The following is a 12,255-nucleotide window of genomic DNA, read 5'->3' as shown; positions in this document are numbered from 1 at the left end:
AAATAAATTATATGTTTTAGAATTACAATTTATTATACATATATAATTCATTTTATATTAATAATATATAGCACTCATATACATATATGCACAGCATTTGTCTCGGTGTATGGGGTGATGACACATTATGCAATGTTTAGAATTTGTTTCAATTTTTCTTTAGTATCATCAGGGGATGTTACTGTGTACCCAATAGTTCTGGGATCATGATATATCTCATAATCATTACCTCCTGCCATGGTCTTATCACCAAAGAAGTGGATTTCATCATAGTTGAAATCAGAAACATGCCTCAAACAATATGTTTTGTCCCAGCCTTTGGGGAATACATCTACACTGATCTGCCCGCCGAGTGCAAAACTCAGTTCATAGTCCTTAAATTCATTCCTCAGAGTCTCCACAAATTTTTCTCTTATTTTGTGTTCCTTATCATATAATGAAAATTCATCTCGTTCAGACTGGCTGCAGGAGCGGCCCACAGGGCACAGGTTGATCATACTGGAACGGAACTCTACAAAGTTCCCTCTCTTGGCCGGGAGAACTAACTTTGACATATATCCCAGTGCAAAATTAATGACTGCCTGTAACTTCTGCTCACCAACATAATTAAGAATGCTCTCTGTGCTCTTTAGCTCGCCTCGTCTGTAATGTGCTACGCCGTTTTCGCAAAACACATGATCAAATTGATTAGTCACCTGTTCTCCTCCCATTTGCTCCACAATTTTCTTATAATCGGACCCGCTCACGAGTCCGAGCGACGCTTGGGACTTGACATCATTTAGTAAAAAGTTTTTTAGTGATTCTGTGATTACCTGACGCGGTTTGGTCAGAGTTCCGTCTACGTCGAATAAATATAGCACATTCTTGCGGTTCGACATTATATTATACAGTATGCGATCACTTTAATTTGTTAAAATAGTTCTTTGCAAATTAAGGATGTAGAATATATTTGAATTTTGGAGGCAAAACGAGTGCGGTCAATAATTGGAATACCGGCACCACTGCAGTGTCAACACTTCACTCGCGACACGTCATATTTCGTGCTAAAGATATGGCGAGGCCGTCGACCGTTGTTTACGCGCTGTTATTGTGCACTTTATTGACTGAAAAAGTGCTATCCAACAAACCAAGAAACGTACTTCTACTGCTAGGTAACGTGTATCAATATCATCGTTTGTTTATAAAAAATACCTACACAGGTATGAACGAAGGCAATACCTACTTGATTCATTCTCGCGTGTTATCATCTGTCAAAAATAAGCATAACGTTTTATAGGTATTTTTATTCGTAAATTAAAAATGTTATTTAATTATATCTTTTTAAATCAATTTAATAGTTATAATACTTTCGGTAAAAAGTATGAAAACATTAAAGAAAACTATAAATTTTTATACGATGTGATAGACATGACATTGAATCTCTCTCTCACACTTACCAATTGGTACTTATCTCGCTCTCTCTCGTGTGATTGTTTATTCCATTTTATGCAATTTCTAGTAATATAAAGATTGTAGGTAATGTTTTTGTAATGTCTAATTGCCTATTATAATATTCATATTATGTAATTAATAAGAATGAAAGTATAATTCGCCAGAATTTTAGGCTTTAATAAACTGAAAATCTTACATAGTTGTTTGACATATAAAATCTATGACAATTAATAACTAAAACATTCTTATAATATTTAATGGCATCACGACACATATTCAACTGTAATTTCTTTGTCGAGTCAAGAAACTTTTTCTGTATAAAATATATTTAATATCTAATTACAATTGGATATAAAATATCTACTAAAATACAATGTCACTAATGTTTCCGATTCTTTAATGTCATTAATTGGAATTATCTGCAAATAGAAGTTCGCATGCTAAACATAAATTTTTGATTGAGTAATTATTTTTATTTTAATTAAATACTTATTATTGCAGCGGATGACGGTGGGTTCGAAATCGGTGCTTACCTAAACAAAATATGTCAAACACCGAATATAGACGCATTGGCGCGACGCAGTGTCATATTCAACAACGCTTTCACGTCGGTCAGCAGTTGCTCACCTAGGTGACGTACATTGGACTATTACCTACATAAATATAGTATTGGGGGAAAGGGATTGTTAGTAATAGGGTCTAACTGACCCATTGCCAGCAATACACCCTATCACGTCGACCACCACGTGGTTCCCTCTGGAAACCATTGTGAATAATTCTTATTGAATTCGTCACGATGGGCTAACTGACCTGCTTCACCTTTACATATCATCTCTCACTGGTGCCCTGCCAGTGTATACCGATAGCGCAGGCGGGGTTACCATTTTATTACCACCCATTAAAAAAAAAATAGTATTGTCCAACTGTTTGATTCTCATGCTAGGGTAAGGATAGAAAACAGGCTACATAGTTTAGAATAATTCATTTCCTAAATAGGCTCTACCGAGAATTGAACCAGGAATTTTAACAAAGCAACGTATCTATGAACATTGGTTATAGTGACGAATTGCCACGATCGTACATCGATTTTTTTTAAAATACGAGATTGACATATTGGCACCCCGCCTTCCTTTTTCTCAGTTAAGGTCACGTGAGATAATAATTATTAAGACATGACCATAGACATTCCCATATGACAGACGACGACAAGATAAGTAAGTGCCACAGACTATGTAACGTGCATATAATGCATTCCTATCATAACGTTATGAGGGTGCCAGTAATTACCATATAGATACCAGTGGGAGACTTTGTACAAAAGTCGATTGCTTGGGTACCTCTGTTCCATTCGTGTTTCAACTGTGAAGCAGTTGTGTTTGCATGGCTGTGTTTCGGTTTGAAGGGTGGGATATGGCGTGAATTTACTGGGTACAGAGGAATAACACCTGAGTTCTCAGAAATGGCAACGCATGGGGGGTATCATGGGCGAAACAGTATACTCTGTTATGTCCGCTGTACTGCTCATGTCTATAGGCGACGGTTACCACTTTCCATCAGGTGGGCCGTCAGCTTGTTTGCCATGTTGTATAAAAAAAAAATTGACGACCGTTTCTGGGCTTTTTGTCGGTGGCACTGTCTCGCTGTTCAGTCGAAGGTACCTGCGGCACCTCCCTTCTAAGTCCGGTATTGCCTTATGACAGTAAGTATAATATCGCTTTCCGTTACAACGTTGCAGCCGCGCGGCCCTGCTGACCGGCACACCGAGCCATCAGAATGGCATGTACGGTCTGCACCACGGTGTGCACCATTTCAACTCGTTCGACAACGTCACCAGCCTACCCAACCTGCTGCGTCAACATGGAATTAAGACTGGTACCGAGCATTACATAGCACTTTTGTGGGCACAGAACATTTTTGTAGGCATGAATGTCAGTTGATACCACGTAGTCTATTGTAATTCGATCTTATTACAACTTTGGAGATTCTTACATATGTGTCGACTGATCCGATTTATTATAAGGTTTTTAGAGTTCTTCTTCGTTATATACGAAGATCTTTCACTCACCTTATAGATAATTTTAAAGGCAAACAATATTAATCTATTCTCAATTTGACCACAGACTTTAACAATAAACAAAAAATATATATGTGTGCGTGTGTGTGTGAAATACATGGTAGTGTGTGTAATGTTTTTTTTTTATTGATTGAATGTATTTTTTATGCATAATTAAAAAAAAATATTAGCATTTTGTACTCCTTCTATATATAAACTATAAGTGTGCCAAATATCATAGTCCTCTGTTCGTGCAATTTTAGTAAAAAAGGGGTACAAAGTTTTTGCTTCACATATTAATATATAGATGCCTTTTTTAATTTTAATCATGTGACGTTCAGATAGGTTTTATATCGTCTTAGACATTTGGACACGTGCTGCGACCAAGTCATGGATATAGTAATACTGTATTTACTGTATATGCATGCAGGTATCATAGGTAAGAAGCACGTGGGCCCGGCGAGCGTGTACCGGTTCGACTACGAGCAGACGGAGGAGAACAACCACATCAACCAGGTGGGCCGCAACATCACGCACATCAAGCTGCTCGCCAGGGAGTTCCTCGCGCAGGCCAACCGGGACAACAAGTGAGGCACGCACACTCACACGCGCACGTACGCACGCACGCATGTACACACACACACACACACACACACACACACACACACACACACACACACACACACACATACACGACACCGCACCACATGGATACAGCATCGACACATATTTATAAATATTACACACACACACTAGTAGCGTTTTATATTTATACAATTTGGTATGAAAGCTGAGCACCCGTCTGATGCAGTAGTAACCATCTCTTTTAATTTTAACAGCATAATGGCCATGGACTGTTATATCCATAGTATGGCATGGTATATTGGGATTAACGTAATACCTAATTGCCAATTAAATAATATCAAAACGGTTTTGTATCCATCGCATAAGCAAAGGCAGTCTCAATTTTTTGATCCTTCGAGTCGGATCAATTGTTTTTTTTCTCATTATTCCAAAAACAAACACACGTAACCATTTATCGTCAGACCGTTCTTCCTATACGTGGGCTTCCACGACCCGCACCGGTGCGGCAACACCGAGCCGCAGTACGGGCCCTTCTGCGAGCGGTTCGGCTCCGGTGAGGAAGGGATGGGGCTCATCCCGGACTGGAAGCCGTGGTACTACCAGTGGGACGAAGTGCAGTTACCATTCCACATACAGGTAACACTTTATTTCATCTTCCTGTAAGTAATTACTTAAAAGTGGACTTGAGAAATTGAAAATAAATTATAATTGAATAAAAACATAAGTTACTTTTTTCGATCTAATTAAACATGTTTATTTATTTTTAGGAAAACATACAGTCTGATTCAATCATTACATTGTCAAGTCATATTGAGCCATGAATAGTTTTCATATTTGCGTAATTACACAATTCGATTTTATATATGTAAAAAAGTCCTTTCCGCAATTGCATTGTTCCTCCCCCCCCTTCCTTTCCCACATAAGTCTCTTATTTCCCTCATTCACCAATTCCCTTTACGCATTTCCAACGTTCCCTTCCTTTTTTCCTCAATCCTTTCCTCCATGCCGTAGGTGACGGAAACCACCAACAAATGCATTTCCAAAGAGGGTTGACGTCAGGCAGGCGGCCGGTCGTAAAACTATAAGCTAAATCTTTTTGTAATATGGATAAAACCATATTACGCCGACCACAAATGATTGGGGTTATGGTAGGAAGATGATGATATGTAAAAAAAAATATATAAAGTTATAAATTTTGTTAACAGTTTTTTAGTTTAATCTGTAATAATATAATAAATCAATATAAAGCATATAACAACATTCAAGCAGCCACTTCAACTTAATTGTATGCGGTTTTGCGTGTATATATATATATATATATATATATATATATATATATATATATATATATATATATATATATTTTACTGGTTGGGTATATTGCTAGCAATGGGATTCTCAGTCTCCATTACTAACAATCCGTCCCCCCTGTGTGTGTATATTGTAACATAGTAGTGCATAAGAGTAAATTATGTTTCGTTTCTTAATTATAGGATACTGAAGCAGCCAGAAGGGACGTGGCGGCACAGTATACGACGATGTCGCGACTCGATCAAGGTAAATACTTTAAGCATACTGATACAAATGAGGTATACTTCACACGGGTACTTATTTTAAAGCAACCTTAAAAAGAGGTTTGGAGATGAAGAGAAAATGAACTGATTTTGATGATTCTCAATCTTTTCCTTTCTCTTTCTAATTTTATCAAAATTAACCCTTAAATACCTGAAGTTTCAAATTTTATACCGGGGTTATAAATCGCATTGGACGCCTACAATCGATTTTATTTTAATATTTGGCTGTTTACATGTTACAAATGTTTTTTTCAAAATAAATATGGTAATGGCAAAATCTTTAATTACTATATTTTTGTATCAATAATTCCCTTTATCAAAATATTACTAAGACATTATGTATTATTTATTTATGTATCAATGTTTTAAGTATGTGAGGTGTTTTATAAAATTAGGGAATGATGAGGCTGACATATCCTTGTAGGATAAAAACCTCTAAATAAAAAAGATAAAAAAATATATATATAAAAATATCATTTTGATTTTTTTATAAAATTTTTCCCCATTAGTAAACACAGTAAAGGATACACTTATATATTTTTTAATTTGATTTAAAAAAATCAGGCTCTTAAGGTTTAAATCTTATTATTTTTGCACCATAGGTATAACATATGTTATACTTTATATACAAACCCTATAGATACTTTCTCCTTTCGGGATGTCAAGGTTAACTGGAAGAAATCCTTTTAAGGGATAAGTCCACCTGTGTATATTTTCGTTATAACCTAATATCTATTATTAAAAGTGAACGTTTAATGTCTATGAATAAATATATAAAAAATAGAAAATGAAAAAATATTTATTTATTTCGTAACAAAATTGATACAATACTAAAATCGTTGTTGTGACCTTCTAGCTTACTAGACACTTATGTTACTTGTATCAGAGGGTCACGCACCTCCATAAATATGCAAATACAAATCATAGTACCATACAATTAAGATATAAACATTATCTAGTAATAAGTATATCTAAATGCATGCATGCGTGTGTGTGCATGCATGCATGTGTGTGTGTGTGTTTGTGTATGTGTGCGTGTGTGTGTATGAATGTATGTGTGCGTTCGTGTGAGTGTATGCGTGCGTGTACGTGCGCGTACATGTACCAATTGTTGTGTAGTGTGTATGTTGTATGAGTGTGTAGTTTTGCGCTAATCCGTATTGTTAAGATTTTTATTAAAAAGTAACTCATCAAAATTTTTTTTATAAATGAAATTATTATGAATGAATAAATACATTATATCAGTTTTTACCTATTTACTGCTGAATATAAGCCTCCCCCTTGAGAGGTTTTGCTAGTATTTGCCATACTTGGCAAGCGATTTGGCAACCGTAGTTAGGCTTTAGAGATGTTTTAAGAGGGACGCTGCTGTCCGTCTCTCGCCCTTCCTTATTCGGCTTTTACGATACCCACGAGATGGGAAGGGGTGGCCTATTCTATGCCGGGACCACGCGATTAGAATAAATACAGTATATAGTAATTAAGAAAATAAATAAATACAGTATTTATTTTATATTTTTCAACATAGGCGTAGCGCTGGTGATCAAAGAGCTGGAAGCGGCCGGCCACCTGCAAGACACGCTGATCATCTTCACATCGGACAACGGCATACCGTTCCCGTCGGGCCGCACCAACCTGTACGACCCGGGGCTGCGGGAGCCGCTGCTCATCTCGTCGCCGGAGCCGGCCGCGCGCCGGAACGAAGCCTCCAGCGCCCTGGTCAGCCTGCTCGACATCATGCCCACGGTGCTCGACTGGTTCCGCATACAGCAGCAGCAGGAAGACACCAACGACATACTGTGGCACTCCGATAAACCGAAGAGTTTATTGCCTATTCTGGAGAAAGGTATACACTTTTCTAAATATATTATTTTCTTGATCGGTTAAATTTATTGAAGTTATAAACATAATGTTTATTTACTCTCAACCTGTATAAAACATACAATGTAGTTTTTTTTTAATGAAATTTAGAAAACGTAACGAGATGACTTCTTATATATATATATGTATAATAAGCTATGTGGTCCCGGCATAGAATAGGCCACCCCCTTCCTTTCCCATGGGTGTCGTAAGAGGCGACTAAGAGAGGTCGAGTGATGGGCAGCAGCGTGCCTTATAAAATATCTCTAAACTCTAACTGCGGTTGCCAACCCGCCTGCCAAACGAAGCAACTATTAGCAAAACTTACCTTAAGGGGAAGGGTTATGTTCAGCAGTGGACAGTTAACGGCCGAAATGATGATATATATAATGGGGAAATGTTGATCGTTGCATAATAGACATAAACATCACAGGATACACTGTGACGCCCATTGTATCTATCACGCGTTATCATTTATAAAAACTCAGGTGTAATCTATCACCAGATCGCTGTAATTTGTGCCATATCTTACTCTTCAAATCGAAATACAGCCGTGCAATCACAGCCAGCTGCTTGACGGCGGAAACTCGGGACTGAGGTGATCTAGGGTCTGAGGTCAAGTAGACTACTTTTTTTTACGATATACGCCACGGGCCCATTTTTTATTTTATTTTTTTATACAACTTAGAATGCCAAACAAGCTGATGGCCCACCTGATGGCAAGTGGTAACCGTCGCGTATAGACATGAGCAGTACCATGGACATAACATAGTATACTGTTTCGCCCATGATACCCCCCATGCGTTGCCATTCCTGAGGACTCAGGTGTTATTCCTCTGTACCCTGTAAATTCACGCCATATCCCACCCTTCAAACCGAAACACAGCCATACAAACACAACTGCTTCACGGTAGAAACACGAATGGGATAGAGGTGCCCAAGCAATCGACTTTTGTACAAAGTCTCCATCTTATGGCATGGTGAAATAAAGAACAATGTGATGGTCAATATATGTTTGGTTGCGTGCCCTGCTTAGAACCGCCTCCGAACGAGCGCGAGGCGGTGTTCGCGTCGCAGACGCACCACGAGGTGACGATGTACTACCCGATGCGCGCCGTGCGCACGCGCCGCTACAAGCTCATACACAATCTGCACTTCGCCATGCCTTTCCCCATCGACCAGGACCTCTACGTCTCGCCCACCTTCCAGGTAACATTAGCAGCTGTATGCAGCGAGCGCTTCGGAATAACGCCCGCAGTGGCTCCCACTAGACTTATTGTGACTTTATTGACCATTTGTAACACACATATATAGTTCGCCGTGTGGTCCCCGCATAGAATAGGACACCTCTTTCTTTCTCGTGGGTCTCGTAAGAAGCGACTAAGGGAGGGCGAGGGATGGGCAGCGTCCCTCTTAAAATATCTCTAAAGCCGAACTGCGATTGCCAATCTGCCTGCCAAGCGTGGCAACTACTGGCTAAACTCTCTAAAGGGGAGGCTTATTATCAGCAATGGACAGTTAAAGGTAAATGATGTTAGTTCATAAATTGAATTTAATGTTATATGTATAGCATCGTCTCTCTGCAAACCTAATTGAAAAATAGATTTTTTGCTATTAAAAATTGTAAAAAATATTAATCTGCCTAGGTATAATTATACATTATGACATATAACAACTGTTGTGTGTTAATGTACCTCCATATAATTTACTTTACTATGTTAATGCATGACTTCATAAACCGAATAGATTGAATATAAAATTGTTTGGTATACTCCCACTTTAATATAAGAGTACCTATCTAAATTTTAAGACCAGCCGCCTCTATTCTGTCTATTGTTGGTATACATTGGCGGACACCAGTGAGTGACAATGCAGTGGAAATGAGTTGGCGCATTATTACCAATTCCTTGGGGGAAAAGGAGTTGTTAGTAATGGGGTCTATTTTGCATATTACTGGCAATGCACCTTATCAGGTCGACCTCCACGCGGTTACCTCTAGAAACTATCGTAGTTAATTCTAGTGGAATTCGTCACAATGGGTTAACGGATCTGTTTCGTTCTCACCTATCATCTCTCACTGGTGTTCCGCCAGTGTATACCGATAGCGCAGGCGGAGTTACCATTTCATCATCGCCCTTAAAAAAAATATCTCCTCCCTCTGTGCGGGCAGGACCTGCTGAACCGCACGCGCAGCAAGCAGCCGCTGCCGTGGTACAAGACGCTGAAGCAGTACTACTACCGGCCGCAGTGGGAGCTGTACGACGTGCGCGCCGACCCCACCGAGACCAACAACTTGTACGGTACGGACACTCGCCCACCGGATTAGCTTTGAATACTGTTCTTACACTTACACACTTTTTTGCTAATTCGTAGCGTCACTTGTGGTCGCTTATTCGACTGATCAAGGCCTGCATGCACTTGCGCAGATATTTTTCATGTTTGTACTGTACAATATGCGAGTATTTGTTGCATGTTTACCATTGTTATTTGGGAAAGAAGGATTGCTAGTAATGGGGACGTTAATTCCCATTGCTAGTAATATCTTGTCAAATTAACTTCCATGCGGTTCTCCCTAAAAACCATTGTGATTGATTTTTGTTGAATCCGTCACGATGGGTTAATTGACCTGGTTTTATCCACACCTATTATCCCTCACTGGTACCCCGCCAGCGCATGGTATGGTAGCACAGGCGGGGTTACCCTTTCATCACGATCTATTAACAAGCATTGCTGCCGGTGTACGTTGGACAGGCAAGCCGTCGCTGGCGGACACGTGGGCGGAGCTGAGCGAGCGGCTGGCGGCGTGGCAGCGCGCTAGCCGCGACCCCTGGCTGTGCGCGCCCGCCGCGCTGCTGCGCCGCGGACAGTGTCGCGCGCTCGACAACGGACTCGGCGCCGTGCTCGACAGCGGACTTGGCGCCGCGCTCGACAACGGATTCGGCGCCGCGCTCGACGACGGACTCGGCGCCGCGATCGACAACGGACTCGGCGCCGCCCTGCACTAGGCACCTATACCCACCACCGCGCTGCCCGCTGGCGTGTACGTTGTTTCCAATTACACTATTTTAGCTCTCGACTTGCCACTATGTTAGGATTCCTTGAGATGATTAAGACTGCCTTTCTACTACTAAACGGGCCCAGCTACATATCTCAATGTTAAAGCTGAATGAAACCTTTTAATACTCATATTCACTATCTTGTTGAGTTGTACAATAGTTTTTAAGTTATATTACATATGAATATGGCGGGTGTTGAGTAACTATTTGGCCTATAACTCGAGCAGTTATTTAATTTATTACATTCCTTTTATAAAATAGAAACTAATAGGTATATTGCAAAACTCCTGCTTTTTAAATAAAAAAAAATGTACAGTTAAATTAAAAAGAACAAAGTATTTAACATGACATTTATTGATAAAATTACACAATCACAATAAATATGCTGTGATAATAAACACATTTCAAATATTAATAGATATAAAATTATTAATAGATTTAAAATTTTGTTATAAAATGAATCTCGTTGATAGTTTAATAATCATGGCATCTTAGATTAATCTATATATATATTGCATGTTTACTTATTCATATAAATAAAATATTGTTAACAAATTGTGGACTTCATTATACCGAGTTAGTACCCAATAAATGTTACGTATGAAATACTCGTGTTTTAATTCAATATTATCACATACAAAATGTTATAGTTCAGTTATCGTGCACGACACTTCAGACAATTCTACTATAATAAAATATGAACAAAAAAAAATTTTGCCGTAGGATAAATGTTAAAATAAATTAGAGACACATCAACAATAATGAAAATATCCCAACCGAGATCGGGCCACTCGGAGACATCGTTGATCGGGACTTTCGGCGACTCGAACGTCGCCGAAATGAACAAGTCATGTATAACATACAAGCAACGACTTCAATATCATAATGTACCATCAAGTTAGCTGTGAAGCTTCCTGAAGATACGAGTGGGGATGCGTTCCATCTGAAAACACCACGCCTGTATGCCTCATTATAAGTAGACCATTTATAGACGTATTGGAATGGGTGGCACGTCAATGGACGAGAAAATCCTAAAAACTAAATACATATCGTAAACAGATTTGATTACAGCCAGTAGAAGGGCCGATGGCAGGTATATATATATATTATATAAATATTAATAACTCTTTTACACTTAAATGATGACAATGGATTTGAATGACATTTGCTATACGGGTAGATTATATCCTTACATAATACACAGGAGACTTTATCAAATCACGCAGGCACAGCCGCGGGAACAGCCAGTGTGTTAATATAACAACAAATTTAACAAAATTATATTATGACAGCCTTGGCAAATATGTCAACAATCACTACAAACACAATAAAAAAGTCTCAATTCAATTGAGCCAAAAACTATAAAAATGCAGAGAAATGCACAGAACTTTAGTCAGATATGTCAGAGAATTAACAACTGGTGAGATTATAGTATACCTTTGTGTAAGAGAGATCATGAGATTAATGTAAAGTCCAAATGGTGTAAAGTTTCAGATCCACAAAGGTGCAGTATATACATATTTAAGTATGAGTAAGTACAAGTGTACATTGAATGATGCAGTGGTACCTAATCATATTTGTAATGTGCCATTTGCTGTCCAATAGTTTCTCCACATGGTATACATAGAACTTGGCAATAATGTGTTTGTTACTGTAGGCAAATTAATAGGTACATCGTTATTAATTTGTCTACAAT

The 12,255-nt window shown here is 38.7% G+C and overlaps 2 protein-coding genes across 2 annotated transcripts; one reads left to right on the top strand and one right to left on the bottom strand.

Moving 5' to 3' along the window:
* Nucleotides 1-7: 7 nt before the first annotated feature.
* On the bottom strand, nt 8-878 carry LOC113513861 (uncharacterized). Its single transcript, XM_026897844.3, has one exon. The coding sequence runs from the start codon at nt 876-878 to the stop codon at nt 126-128; it is 753 nt and encodes a 250-aa protein (XP_026753645.2). The 3' UTR covers nt 8-125.
* Nucleotides 879-1,015: 137 nt separating this feature from the next.
* On the top strand, nt 1,016-11,165 carry LOC113513863 (N-sulphoglucosamine sulphohydrolase). The gene is made up of 10 exons (XM_052903283.1): nt 1,016-1,151; nt 1,933-2,062; nt 3,167-3,303; nt 3,915-4,071; nt 4,531-4,705; nt 5,563-5,626; nt 7,172-7,489; nt 8,540-8,712; nt 9,674-9,803; nt 10,255-11,165. Exons 1-10 carry the CDS (start codon nt 1,052-1,054, stop codon nt 10,506-10,508), a joined length of 1,638 nt encoding a protein of 545 aa, XP_052759243.1. The 5' UTR covers nt 1,016-1,051; the 3' UTR covers nt 10,509-11,165.
* Nucleotides 11,166-12,255: the final 1,090 nt, after the last annotated feature.

The sequence above is a fragment of the Galleria mellonella genome, unplaced genomic scaffold (assembly GCF_026898425.1).
Source record: "Galleria mellonella isolate WM207_F2 unplaced genomic scaffold, CSIRO_AGI_GalMel_v1 utg139, whole genome shotgun sequence".
NCBI lineage: Eukaryota > Metazoa > Arthropoda > Insecta > Lepidoptera > Pyralidae > Galleria > Galleria mellonella.
The sequence above is the reverse complement of the archived record's forward strand: the minus strand, read 5'-3'. Positions and strand labels throughout refer to the sequence as shown.

Bases quoted from the DNA above. Each gene is read 5' to 3' on its own strand.
- LOC113513861 (XM_026897844.3), bottom strand. From the start codon at position 878: ATGTCGAACCGCAAGAATGTGCTATATTTATTCGACGTAGACGGAACT.
- LOC113513863 (XM_052903283.1), top strand. From the start codon at position 1,052: ATGGCGAGGCCGTCGACCGTTGTTTACGCGCTGTTATTGTGCACTTTA. The intron at 1,152-1,932 runs GTAACGTGTATC...TTATTATTGCAG, and splicing joins AAACGTACTTCTACTGCTAG to CGGATGACGGTGGGTTCGAA. The intron at 7,490-8,539 runs GTATACACTTTT...TGCCCTGCTTAG, and splicing joins ATTGCCTATTCTGGAGAAAG to AACCGCCTCCGAACGAGCGC.